General features: G+C 40.7%; 1 protein-coding gene across 2 annotated transcripts in view; it reads left to right on the forward strand.

Annotated features, from left to right (window-relative positions):
• The window catches only part of LOC107574576 (round spermatid basic protein 1-like), a 26,939-nt gene that overhangs the window by 1,395 nt on the left and 10,393 nt on the right, over window positions 1-15,151 (forward strand). The window contains exons 2-7 of one of the 2 annotated variants that reach the window (XM_016261023.1): window positions 2,134-2,298; window positions 4,609-4,695; window positions 4,774-5,234; window positions 11,908-12,045; window positions 12,135-12,277; window positions 14,572-14,739. In XM_016261023.1, the coding sequence (XP_016116509.1) occupies window positions 2,134-2,298; window positions 4,609-4,695; window positions 4,774-5,234; window positions 11,908-12,045; window positions 12,135-12,277; window positions 14,572-14,739 (1,162 nt within the window). Of the gene's footprint in view, window positions 1-2,133; window positions 2,299-4,608; window positions 5,235-11,907; window positions 12,046-12,134; window positions 12,278-14,571; window positions 14,740-15,151 lie in introns of both variants that reach the window. The other variant, XM_016261022.1, reaches the window with a different exon arrangement.

A 15,151-nucleotide genomic window follows, 5' to 3' on the forward strand; every position in this document is an offset into this window, starting at 1 on the left:
CTCCCCCCAACTCACACCAACTCACCCCAACTCACACCACCCCACCCTAACTCACACCAACTCACACATCTCACCCTAACTCACACAACTCACCCTAACCCTAACTCACCCTAACTCACACATCTCACCCTAACTCAAACAACTCACCCTAACTCACACCAACTCACACATCTCACCCTAACTCACACATCTCACCCTAACTCACACTAACTCACACCAACTCACACCAACTCACCCTAACTCACACCAACTCACCCTAACTCACCCCAACTCACCCTAACTCACACCAACTCACCCTAACTCACCCCAACTCACCCTAACTCACACCAACTCACCCTAACTCACACCAACTCACACATCTCACCCTAACTCACACAACTCACCCTAACCCTAACTCACCCTAACTCACACATCTCACCCTAACTCACCCTAACTCACACTAACTCAAACAACTCACCCTAACCCTAACTCACCCTAACTCACACTAACTCACCCTAACTCACACTAACTCACCCTAACTCACACTAACTCACCCTAACTCACACTAACTCACCCTAACTCACACTAACTCACCCTAACTCACACTAACTCACCCTAACTCACACTAACTCACCCTAACTCACACTAACTCACCCTAACTCACACTAACTCACCCTAACTCACACTAACTCACCCTAACTCACACTAACTCACCCTAACTCACACTAACTCACCCTAACTCACACTAACTCACCCTAACTCACACTAACTCACCCTAACTCACACTAACTCACCCTAACTCACACTAACTCACCCTAACTCACACTAACTCACCCTAACTCACACTAACTCACCCTAACTCACACTAACTCAAACAACTCACCCTAACCCTAACTCACCCTAACTCACACATCTCACCCTAACTCAAACAACTCACCCTAACTCACACCAACTCACACATCTCACCCTAACTCACACTAACTCACCCTAACTCACACCAACTCCCCCTAACTCACCCCAACTCACACTAACTCACCCTAACTCAAACAACTCACCCTAACTCACACCAACTCACCCTAACTCACACTAACTCACCCTAACTCACACCAACTCCCCCTAACTCACCCCAACTCACACTAACTCACCCTAACTCAAACAACTCACCCTAACTCACACCAACTCACCCTAACTCACACTAACTCACCCTAACTCACACCAACTCCCCCTAACTCACCCCAACTCACACTAACTCACCCTAACTCAAACAACTCACCCTAACCCTAACTCACCCTAACTCACACAACTCATTACAGATCAGTTACACTCCTGACAAGAGCAGTGAATGCTTTGAGAAGCTTCTCAGAAGGAGCTGTATTCCTTCAGGGGCTACACCTCAGTTTTAACGTTCAAAAGATCATTTGCAGGAACCCAAACACGATCACTCCGTTATTTACACACTTTCACATCCTTCCTAACCTGCATGACTTTCTTTCTGCATCACTAAAGCAGATATTTTGAGAAATGTCCACATAATGAAAGTCAGATCGGTGCAGTGGTGTTTTAAACTCATTTTACTTTCACTGTATTGACAGAAGTAGTTGAAACGTTCTTCAAAACATCTTTTGTGTTCTGCAGAAGAAAGAAAGTCATACAGGTCTGGAGCGACACGAGGGCGAGTAAACGATGACAGAATTATCTTTTTTATTGTCTCTGACTGTTTACATGCTTCCACAACAGTATTTTAGTGGTTTATAATCATGTTTTCATTCATTTCACAATTTATGCAGTTTGTCTCTATGAAAACACATTATTTTACTCTAGTACCTTGTTGAAGTGAGTCTGTTCTGTGCGACTCTGAGCATGAGCACAGGAACGTGACCGAAACGTCTGCATGAACGTGATGTGTGTGTGTGTTTGTACGAGGATCACGAAGCCTGTCCAGAATGTGTTCAGGTTATAAATGCTTCTCGCAGGACTGTTCAAACCTTGTTTTTCATGACAGTTTATCCGAGTGTGTGAAGATATAGTAGAACACTTTGACAGTCTAGTGAGGAATGTGACTAGTCAAAGATCTGAGCTGGTAAATTCATGACCTTTCACCAGTGTGTGTTTGAGCAGGACTCACACGCGTGTAACTGTTTCTTTCTCCTACAGAACACACCATCAAAGACAAAGAGAAGCAGAGAGACAGAGACCGTGAGAAAAAGAGAGAGAAGGACAGAGAAAAAGAGCAGGAGAAGGAGATGAAGGAGAAAAGAAAACATAAGCTGATGACGGAGATGAAGAGAGAGAATGGAGAGGTGAAGATCCAGCAGAAAGGTGAGCGATCTGTCAATCACCTGCATTTGACCTCTGACCTGCGCTCTGAATCCACATGTGAGCTTCAGTCGCTCATAACATGCTTTTGGAAACTCGGGTTCACTTTCAACATGCACATAATTTCCAAAGGTTTTATTATATAATATGAAAAAGTTTTGGCAGCGTAAACGTGATGTGGACTGAGACGCTGTCACAGCAGAACTGAGCTTTAGAGAAGTGCTGGTCACTGAAAGACATCTGAGAAAGAATGAACCTGCTCAAAAACACTCTCTATTGGCTGCGCAGTGTGTGTCTTTTGTTCTTTTTGCCTGATTGTTAACATCAGATATTTCCATACGAGACGAGATGTTTGTCATCACTGCAGAAATCACAATTTATTACAAAATAAGCACCATATAATTTTGTGGCCAAAAAGCCCTGGCTGATGTACTTGAACAAGATGCAACCGTTTTAGATGGCTTCATGCAATATATGACAAAACTTGTCATACTTTATTGCTTATTTAATAAACGGTATTCTAAAAATATTGAAGTTCATCACAGTAATTGTATTATCTGGAGTGGTGCCGCAGAATGCAACTGAAAGACCAGAATGTTTGCAAGTGTGCGATTTGATATCTGACTCTGAATCAGTGAATCGTTCAGAGTTATTACTGACTCGTTCACGTGATTCAAGTCATTTTTGGTTAGAGTCTGATTCTAAATAAAGCTGGAAATGCGTTCAAGCTTGTGGCACTTACATTCAGTCTCTTTACTGACTCCGATCATGCACTGCCTGTCCAAAAAAAGATTGCACACGTTAATGTTTTGTTGGACCCTCTTTAGCTCTGAAACATTGTGCTTTTGACATCATTATGCAACATCACATCATTTATTTCCATCAAGAGTTGCATTAATGTGTGGCTGAGATCTTGTATTGGCAGTGGGAGAGTCAGACCACTCTGTAGAGTTAAGCAGGACTGCGTGGTGCCAGTTCATATGAGAATGATTCCTCATGCTCACAATTTGAGCCTGCTGAATCTTGACATTGTCATACTGAAATATGTGCATGGGTACGTTGGGTTGTTGCGAATCATACAACATGCCAGAAACATATTAATCACTGCAATAATGATCCAGTCCTAAAATCGTCTGTATTTGCTCATTTAAATCCAAATGGCAACTTTATTTTTTGGCCAGGCAGTGTACGACAATGTGTAAAGATCTATATTCACCATTCAACAGTTTAGTTTTTTTAATCCAAAAAACATTCCAATATTTGATTTGGCATATTAGAGATCCAGGTGTAAGATTGAATCGACTGTGTTTGGGTGATCAAGCAATCAGAAATATTCTTTGAAAACCGTGATATTTATACAGCACAAATGCAGTCAGGATCACTAGAGTCATAGATTAAACTAGAACTGATTTATACTAAACTAGAAAAATGAACGGAGTGTTTTAATGTGTAAATCAGGCTAATAGTAGAGAGCAGCAGTTCTTCATCACTGGTCCTCCAGAAACAGTGCTCGATCTGAATCTGTCAGCGTAGAGACGTCCGGTCTGGATCACGCACGCAAACACACACACGTTTGCTTACTCTGCTGCTGGATTCCAGAAACATTCAGACATTCAGTCTGTTGGAAAACTTCATAATATGAAAACTCTGATGCGAGAGTTTGTCACGCTCAGCTGTTAAACTTTCACCTGTACCTCTTCATTTATGGAAACACACAGAGCCATTTTTCACTGTCGCCCCTAGATTGTGTTTAACACACACACCATCGTTTGTACACAACTGATGACTAAACTAACTAATCATGTCACGTTACTTAAAGAAAGTAGTGTGTTAGTTGCATGTTGATTTTGTATCTCAATTTTATGGCGTTTTATGACAAAAGATGTTATGTTTGTCTCACCATACATTCTTTTGGTAAAAGAAACTGAAGTATAAAATGAGTGTCATTAAAGAATCCAGAGAAATACAAGTAGATAAGTCATTCTGCTAGTAAGATGATAAGAGAGCATTAATAAACTGTTGGAGACACAGACGGACTCATTCCCGCAGTTTAGCTTTGATGACGGTGTGAACACCAGCTCTCTCCATGTTCTTCTGTCTCTGCTCCTCTCTGAAGTCGGTTTGTGTCCCGTGACTGTGTTCATGGCCAGGTGTCTGATAGTCGGCCATCAGTCAGTTGGATTGTCCATTTCTGTATTTGTATTATTAGTGTCAGTTATTTGTGATGCTGGTGGATGTCTCTGAATGAGTGCTCAACTAGTGGATTTGTGTCATCGTTCTGAGGATGTTAATCTTCTTTCTCCTGTGCTGTAGGTGACAGAGAGAAGCCGAAGATCGACTCCGCTGAGGATCTGCTGATGAAAAAGGTCAAGAAGAAAAAGAAAAAGAAACACAAAGAAGGTGATAAGCGAAAGCGACCCAAGATGTACAGCAAATCTATCCAGACGGTGTGTTCTGATCTCCCCAAATCTGGTTCAGAATTCAAGCCGCCGCCTCCTCCAGTCCAGCAGGGCGGCGCTCTGAGCTCCGTCAGCAGCCTGAAGCAGGAGAGCAGCTGTGGCCAGAGCGCGAGCGCAGCAGACGGCGAGGCCAGAGCCGCTAAACTCCCCGGGCTGGAGCGGCTGGAGTTCGGCTGTCTTGTTCACGTGGAGCACCAGCCGAACGGAGGAGCTCTGGTGGCTCACGCCTACAGCAAGGAGCTCTCTGTCCTGTCTCCTGTGGAGATGCAGAGGTTTGCACAGGAGTTTGTGACGCTAGCGTTTTGCGAGGACCAGGATGGAGCCGCTAACTACGTGATGGGTGTGATTCACGGCGCCGCCTCCTACCTCCCAGACTTCCTGGAGTACTTCTCTACTAAGTTCCCCAACTCACCCGTCAAAATGGAGATCCTGGGGAAGAAGGACATCGAGACGACTAGTATGGCAAACTTCCACACTCAGGTTAGTAGATGCTAGGGATGCACGATATTGGATTTTTGCTGATATCCAATATGCTGATATTTTTCAACTCATTTTGGCTGATAGCCGATGCAGATACGGATATATTTCCTTTTGTTTGGAATAGGGTGCAACGATTAACCAATTTCACTATTAACCGCGCTTTAAAATGTCATGGTTTATTAATTGTAAAGAGTGTTTCTGTTGCACAAAACGAAAACAAAGTTACACTAGCGGTGCACGAGCTTAGAATGTCGTGCTTCTCAGAGACACAGCGGCTACTACACACACTGCGACTATATCAGCAAACGTACGACTGTAATAACAGATCAGTGCTGCACACACAACATGGGTGGTGGAAAGTACATTTCACACATTACTATTTAGAAATAAATGTATGCACACGATTCTGCTATTGGTTTTAATTTAATAAATGTAATCAATTCAATTTTTTTATATGTGTACACATTTGCACTCTATTAGGATATAATCTAAACAAGGCCCCAGATGATCGTGATGTGCTGATAAGAGCTCTCTGATGTATCGTGATTCTTTCTGTGTTTCTGTATTTTGAAGGTGTATTCAGTTGACAATTACTCAACTACATATAATTGTTATTATTATATAGTACTATTTTAAGTACTTATATAATTGTATCTAGACTTGTGCCGGTATTGGGTAATGCGATATATCACGGTAATGAATATGCATGATATTGTTATCGTGGGCACTTCTAAATACCGTGAATAATTATATATTACAAATTATTCAGAATTTTGAATGCATTTTAAGAATACTTTTCCCATCAACTGGTCAAAATGCACAACAGCGCTGTATGCTGCGTGAGAGACGCGTGCGCACTCTGATGTAAACAAGCGCGGACGAGAAGCGCACGGCGGAACACGTGAGACGCTCTGGAGAAAAGCGCACTCTCACTCTGACAGCAGATGGCGCTAAACTGCAGAAATAATAATAGTAATAATAATTCATTTAAATGCAGCCGTTACCCCGGAAACCCTGTAAACAAAGCAGCTGCACTACTGTCTGTTTCTGAATCGTGTTTAAATGATTTAAACAGCCGTTCAGATTTGTGTATTTGCTCTGATGTTCATCACAGCGCCAAATACTTACATATTTAGACTTAATAGGCTATTTATTTTCAAAAAATTTTTACATTTTAATCTGGACTACAACATGCGCTAGATATTGTTTGAGTTATTAAACCTGTTTTACTGTATTATGACAGCACTTTTTTTAAACTTAATTTCAATATCGTGATAATACCGTATACTGTAATAAAGCGCTGTCATAACGTCATAACAGCGCTTCGAGAGTAGAGCCTGGTTTATACTCGCCGCGTCAGCACGAGCGTGAATATTGAGGAAACGATGGATGGGTTTTTGTTTTCATTTGCGTTATCTTTGCTGTTTACCTCGCGTTACGCTATGGAGGCTCTCTTTTATTAATGTTTTATTTGATTCCTCAGTGTTTGCTAAACGTTCTATATTTTATTAGTCGTATATAATACAGCATGTGGTGTATGCAATGCCTCATCTTATTCGTTTGTGGTAATAAATGTTTTGTAAGCTTGTTTGTCATTGTATCTGGCTGTTTTATTGTTGTTGTGCTTTTTAATTTAGAATAACAATGAATCCATCTTTTGATTTAGTCTTAAAAAGTGAAAGGTATAGATTAGGGATGTCCATTTTAACTGTTTAACCAGTTAACCGATCGTAAGAATTTTGAACGATTAATACAATCAGTAAACCGGTTTAAAAAGCCATTTAATTATGTATTTTTTCAGTAATTTATCAAAATATTAAAAAATGTTTGCTGCATAGTTAAAATACGCTATGCGTATTTAAAAAAAAAGTGTTTTTAGGGGGGCAAAACATAAGGCACATTTTATTATTTCATTCAGAAATAGGCCTAATGCCGACGCAAAATGTTTACAAACATTATAATAAACCCTGTAAACATAGCTAGGCTATTTTAGTTCCCCTCACTCCACAACAAAGCCTTTCAATTATCAGTATTTAGAAAAGAACAAGAATTAAAAATATAAGAAGCTATAGCAATATAAACGACAAGCCAAAACGAATTAACTTAGGTTAAAACAAAATTGAAACCAATATTGGGTGTCTCATTCCACACAAAATCATAGATTAGGGATGTCCATTTGAACTGTTTAACCAGTTAACCGATCGTAAGAATTTTGAACGATTAATACAATCAGTAAACCGGTTTAAAAAGCCATTTAATTATGTATTTTTTCAGTAATTTATCAAAATATTAAAAAATGTTTGCTGCATAGTTAAAATACGCTATGCGTATTTAAAAAAAAGTGTTTTTAGGGGGGCAAAACATAAGGCACATTTTATTATTTCATTCAGAAATAGGCCTAATGCCGACGCAAAATGTTTACAAACATTATAATAAACCCTGTAAACATAGCTAGGCTATTTTAGTTCCCCTCACTCCACAACAAAGCCTTTCAATTATCAGTATTTAGAAAAGAACAAGAATTAAAAATATAAGAAGCTATAGCAATATAAACGACAAGCCAAAACGAATTAACTTAGGTTAAAACAAAATTGAAACCAATATTGGGTGTCTCATTCCACACAAAATCAAATGTTTCCGTATTCGCGATGTATTTGAATGCCAAATTATTATTTATTATGTACTTCACTCGCATTCCCCACTGATAAGCTACCACTAAATATTGTAGAAACTTAATTTGCTGTAAAGTTGCTTTGCAATTTGTATCGTGAAAAGTGCTGTACAAATAAACTTGAATTGAATTGTATTCCAATATCTACGTAAAACAAAATGTTTTGCATAACATCACGGTGGTACTGTGATAAAACTTAACGGCACAGATTTAACTACATCGTTTTTTTCCATATGTTTGCCTGACTGTATTTTATTATGATTAAAATGACTAATTAACAGACTGCATTGTCAAGGCAGCAAAGTTTAACTGTGCGCATTCGGCGCCAGCACAATCACTCGAATTTTTTCCTTCTAACAGTGGAAGAAACTACTCCTTTTAGTCCTAAAGATAATTGGAATTGTAAAAGGTTTGCATTTATTTGTGTACATTCACAATAAAAACAAATCATTGTGCTTTTGTAAAATAAGCCTAAAGAAAAATAGGATGCCGCTTTCTGCCGTCTTGGTTTCCTTTCGCGCAGCACAAAAATGAACCGAAACTCTGCATACTAGGCTACTTGTTGCACAGTTTTTCTTTCATTTTCTTAATTTATTATTTAAGGAAAAATACGTTTCTCGTATAGGCCTATTTATTCTCTCTCTCTCTCTCTCTCTCTCTCTCTCTCTATATATATATATATATATATATAGCCTAGCTTTATTATGTTTTTCTCCACTGGCAGAAGCGCTGCAGGTGCGTGATGTGATATGAAGAACATGTGAATCCTCATGTTCTGTTGTTTGCTGCTTTTTGCACGTGTACAATGAATCCCTGAGAAACAAATGTTAGTATTTTTAAACGGGTCACAGACACTTATCCTTTCTAATTGAATTAAATTCGAATTTAAAATAATCTTGTCGGTTAACGGTTAACAATCGGTTAACGAGCGTCTGTTGTCGGTTAGGAAAAATAACCGAAATGAACATCCCTAGTATAGATGTAAGCAAAACAGACAATCATCTTTTCTTGTAAAACGTGACAAGATCACAAATTCAAAAGCGAAAGCATCCGAAGCCCGGCTTATAACACAGAAAAAGAGATTCACATCACAAATAATACTACTAATGAAAAAGAACAGGTTGAATGTTAACCACTTTCGTTTCCTATAAACAATGATAAAAGTTCACCAGCATGCATTGATTAATCCCATGTTGTAGCAAAAAAAAAAACAGAAAACATTTGCGACCAAATCATGTGCTCATGCAATTAACTGAGAAAGTTAGTCGCAAAAGAGCGAGCAGTGGGAAGAATGAGTCTGGATGACAAGAATGAAATCATGAAGCCAGTGAAGATTCAGACCTCTAATGCCATGTGTGTTTGTCTACATACTCATTTAATAAACACTTTTATTCAAAGTGATTTACAAATAAAGAACACAACATGTGATTCATCTTAAGGAGCCAAAAACAAGAGCAGTGCTAGTAATCAGGGTTGCCAGGTCTGCATAACAAAACCAACCCAATTGTTACTCAAAACTAGTCTAGTCTCAAACTGGCTATCAAAATCACATTCTGGAGATTCCACCTTGGTTGAAGTCATGTACCGGAGGATAGGGCGAGGGCTTTCGCTTCAACCCACAGCAACAGTATACAGTACGGGAAAGGCGTGGACTTGGCAACACTGCTAGTAATACAGACGTTTTTTTAAAGAAGCAGCGGTGAAGTGCTCACGAGTTTTCAGCTGTCTTGAATGGATTCTGCATTCCTTACAAGGTTAGGAAGATCATTCCACCAGCAAGGAACGGCGAATGAAAACTTTCTGGAAAGTGATGTTGTGCCTCTCTGTGATGGTGCCACACGGCGTCGCTCACTCTCTAACCGCAGGCTTCTGGACGGAGTGTAGACTCATAAGAGCAGGTGGAACATGATGGAAGTCCAGTCAGAAGAGTGTGCAGTAGTCCAGTCTAGAAATGACAAGGTCCTGGACGAGACGTTGCACAGTTTACTGAGTTAAGAGGAGCCAGACCTACCTGATGAGATGCAGTGCTGGTTCTGCTTGATCTGTTTGGGATTATTGTTGATGACTGTAGCTGGATAGTGAATTGTACTGTACTGTCAGAGTAGCCGTGAAGACGAGAAGCTCTGTCTTCGCTAGACTGTATTTGCCGCTACGCTGGAATCGACACACACACACACACAGGCATGCTTTATCAGAAACACTGAGACAGGCTGACCCATGAGGTCTGATGTTTGACAATCTTCTCATTAGAAACAGCATCTGCTCTTCCTCCGTTTGTACCATTAATAGAAACGTGAGCTCCATAAAACGGCTGGAAACACTGCCAGAGAGAGCGAGATCGCTAGCAGTGTTTGTTCTGCTGTATGTCAGGCCGAGATGAGTCAGACCGGCAGGTATTAGCAGCCTGGACATGACGTGAGTGATGTCATCAATCCCATCATGCACTGCTCACTTCACATTCCCTTGGTTCCTGAAGAGCTCACTGTACTGGAGTGATCACATGACCACACAATACTTCACTGGCGCTGCATCATTTGTTTATTAATAGCATTCGGTGTATCTTTGCATTTATGGTCATGTGATCAATCTTATGTTTAGACAGGTGTGTGTGATTTTACTTGAGTACTTGAGTCAAAACACTCACCGTCTGCCTCTCTCCGTCTCTGTCTCATGATATCTTTACATAGTGGGCATTTTTGTCCTGAAAATGTTCCCTCTTGTTGTTGACCTTTTAGAGTTTGTTGCTGTCGTTTATCTGTGTGTTTGTGGTTGGGAGTGACTCTACAGCTCATGCCATTCACACACATGATGATGCAGTATGATTTCTAGTAGGGATGAACGATAAACTACGATAAAAGTCACGATTGTTAGTATTACTGTTTCATATTTTAATTGTCATTAAAACCATATTTGATTTTCTCGATTAAAAAAATTCTCAGCATTAAGCAAAGTTAGTAAGAGTCTCACACAGTCACAACATGCAGCGTAGGTTTGTTTTGTGTGAAACATGACGGAAAGCAGAGTGCTCAGAGAATGGATGAATGAATGTATGAATTCTGTGAGTGCATCACGGGAACCGACTGTCTACAGAAGCTTTAATGGTATTTGCTTTCATCTTCCCTCTGTGTGCGATGCCTAATATAGCCGTGTTTATGAGCGCAGCGCTGCTTTGTTTACCAGGGAAACAGCCATATTCCTGCTGTTCCATCAGCGCCACCTGCTGTCAGACAGTGGAGCTACATTCTCATTCATTCCCTCTGCTGTTTGTATTCACACCAAAGTGAAAATGGGACACAATTCTTTTGTTTGTAAATCTTTACAAAATTCTCAACACTTTAGATAATGAAGTAGCCTATGCATAATTGTATACGGAACAGATAAAATGACTATAATTTATTATTTTGACTGAGTTCAATTTGATTTAAAGGCTGAGGTTTATCATATTATAACTTTTTTTCCCGCAAAACTTTATTTGCAGATGTAGTGCAAGTAGATATGTTATGTTGCAAGTCACCCAACCAATATTTTTTGTTTGTTTAAAATCTGGTCATCATTTTTAATGTTATTATTTTAATGTTCATGCAAACAAAAAGTGCACAGTGCTATTAATTTTATTCGTTGTTTGTTGGTTTTCAACATAAAAATTGGTGAAATTATTTTGTTGTGTGTTTCAGTACGTTTAGAAAACTTCCAGCACATTTTAATAATACCAAGATAATATTGAAAACTGTTATCATTTTGGTCACTATAATCGTGATATGAAATTTTCATGCCATTTCATCTCTAATTTCTAGCATCACAGTGCTAACTCTGGTCTTCTGCTGCTGGTGTGTGTTTGTGTGTGTGTGTGTGTGTTTGAGTGTTCACAACTGCTGAAAGTTTGAGCGTCTTTTGCTCAGAATATACTTTATTTGTACTTCAGGAGATTTTAATGGACTTTTATCACACAAATAACATACAGAAACAATGCTATTTGACAGCGGAGGTGTGGTGTGTGTTCAGGTGAGGAGGAGTTACTCTCACGGGACGTACCGCGCCGGTGCTATGAGGCAGATCAGTCTGGTGGGCGCCGTGGACGAGGAGGTGGGCGATTATTTCCCAGAGTTCCTCAATATGCTGGAGAAGTCACCCTTCCTGGAGGTTTGTTTTCCTCTGTCTGTCTTTCACACACACTTTTCTTTTAGCAGCAGCGTATTGATCTGTGTGTGTGTGTGTGTGTGTGTGTGTAGCGGACGCTGCCGTGGGGGACTTTCTCCAGTCTGAAGCTGAAGAGCCCGACAGACAGTGACGATGGGCCCATCATGTGGGTTCGGCCCGGAGAGCAGATGATCCCGGTCACAGACATGCCAAAGTCTCCCTTTAAACGGAAACGGTAATGCAGCAAACTTCACTCCTGTGTGTGTGTGTGTGTGTGTGTGTCTGTGTGAGTGTGTGTGTGTGTCTGTGTGAGTGTATGTGTGTGTGTGTGTGTGTGTGTGTGTGTATGTATATATGTCTTTCTTCTCTCAGCTCTGAGTCTAACTGCACTTTCTCATCAGAGATCAGAACTCAGTCTGTCATGATCCTCCTGTCTATTATCACTCCAGAGCATCATCTTCATGTGCTCCAAAAGTTCAGATCAATAACATCAGTGCTCGACTGACCCTGGGTACACACACACACACTCACAGTCACACACAAACAGTCACACACAAACACAGACACAAATTCAAATTCATACAAGTCAAGCCAAGTCAACTTTATTTATATAGCGCTTTTAACAATACAGATTGTGTCAAAGCAACTGAACAGCATTAATTAGGAAAATATTGTGTCGATGCAAAAGGACAATAGTAAACACTCAATTTTCAGCTAAAGGCAGTTCTTCATTGAGTTCAGTGATGTCATCATCCAGCTCAGCTCAGTTTAAATAGTGTCTGTGCAATCAAGTTGACAATATCGCTGGAAATGAAGTGTCCCCAACTAAGCAAGCCAGAGGAACCAAAACTCCATCGGTGACAGAATGGAGAAAAAACCTTGGGAGAAACCAGGCTCAGTCGGGGGCCAGTTCTCCTCTGACCAGACGAACCAGCAGTTCAATTCCAGGCTGCAGCAAAGTCAGATTGTGCAGAGGACTCATCTGGTTCCTGTGGTCTTGTCCTGGTGGCCGTCTAGGAGACACGGTCTTCACTGGGGATCTGTCTCTGGGGGTCATCTAGTTGTCCTGATCTCCGCTGACATTCAGGGCTGAAGAGGTCCTCTCTAGGTGCTGATCCACCATCTGATCTGAATACATACTGGATCTGGGTGACTGCAGTGACCATCTGATCTGGATACAGACTGGATCTGGTGGCTACGGTGACCTCGGAATAAGAGAGAAACAGACTAATATTAGCATAGATGCCATTCTTCTAACAATGTAGCAAGTACATCGGGTGTTATGGGAAGTGTTCCCGGTTCCGGCTGACCTAATTAATGCAGCTTAAGAATCCTTTAATGGATTTGAATATTAGAAATGTGTTAGTGTGTTATGTGTAAGCCAGCAGTGTTTAATAGGGAGTCAGTGCAGTGTTGACAGAACCGGGCTAATATGGTCATACTTCCTGGTTCTAGTAAGAACTCTAGCTGCTGCATTTTGGACCAGCTGGAGTTTGTTTATTAAGCGTGCAGAACAACCACCCAATAAAGCATTACAATAATCTAACCTTGAGGTCATGAACGCATGAATTAACATTTCTGCATTTGACATTGAGAGAATAGGTCGTAATTTAGATATATATTTTAGATGGAAAAATGCAGTTTTACAAGTGCTAGAAATGTGGATTTCAAAGGAAAGATTATCATCAAATAGCACACCTAGGTTCCTAACTGATGACGAAGAGTTGACAGAGCAGCCATCAAGTATTAGACAGTGTTCTAGGTTATTACGTGCAGAGTTTTTAGGTCCTATAATTAACACCTCTGTTTTTTCAGAATTTAGCAGTAAGAAATTACTCGTCATCCAGTTTTTTATATCGACTATGCATTCCGTTAGTTTTTCCAATTGGTATGTTTCGCCGGGCCGCAAAGAAAAATAGAGCTGAGTATCATCAGCGTAACAGTGAAAGCTAACACCGTGTTTCCTGATGATATCTCCCAAGGGTAACATGTAAAGCATGAAGAGTAACGGCCCTAGTACTGAGCCTTGAGGTACTCCATACTGCACTTGTGATCGATATGATACCTCTTCATTCACTGCTACGAATTGATGGCGGTCAGATAAGTAAGATTTGAACCATGCTAATGCACTTCCATTAATGCCAACAAAGTTTTCTAGTCTATTCAAAAGAATGTCGTGGCCAATAGCGTTGAAGGCAGCGCTAAGCTCCAGTAGCACTAATAGAGAGATACAACCACGATCAGATGATAAGAGCAGGTCATTTGTAACTCTAATGAGAGCAGTCTCAGTACTATGATACGGTCTAAATCCTGACTGGAAATCCTCACAGATACCATTTTTCTCTAAGAAGGAATATAATTGGGAGGATACTACCTTTTCTAGTATCTTGGACAGAAAAGGAGATTCGAGATCGATACAGAAATACTCGTGTAGAGTGTAGTGTCATTGATGCTCATTGATCAGTGGCTTTGGGTGTGTGTCATTTGTTATGTAATGATGATGAAATTCATAATAAGTCCTTTCTGCAGGTCGACTAATGAAATTAAGAATCTTCAGTATCTGCCTCGAACAAGTGAGCCGCGTGAGATGCTGTTTGAGGACCGAACCAGAGCTCATGCTGACCACATCGGTCAAGGGTTCGAACGGCAGACCACTGCTGCCGTGGGAGTGCTGAAAGCCGTCCGCTGTGGGGAAGGGTGAGCGAACGCACACACGCACACACGCAGTTACAGGCACACTCACACACACACACACACACACACACACGCTCGCACTTACAGGCACACTCACACACATACACACACACACACGCACTTACAGGTACACTCACACACACACATACACTCACACACACTTACAGGCACACTCACACACAGACACACACGCACTTACAGGCACACTCACACATATACACTCACACACACACACTCTACTTACAGGCACACGCACGCACACACGCTCTTACAGGCACACTCACTCACACGCACTTACAGGCACACTCACACACAAACACACACATACACACTTACAGGCACACACACACACACACACACACACACTTACAGACACATACACTCTCACACACACACACACACACACACACACACT

This window comes from Sinocyclocheilus grahami, unplaced genomic scaffold (genome assembly GCF_001515645.1).
Source record: "Sinocyclocheilus grahami isolate Dianchi unplaced genomic scaffold, SAMN03320097.WGS_v1.1 scaffold2273.1, whole genome shotgun sequence".
NCBI lineage: Eukaryota > Metazoa > Chordata > Actinopteri > Cypriniformes > Cyprinidae > Sinocyclocheilus > Sinocyclocheilus grahami.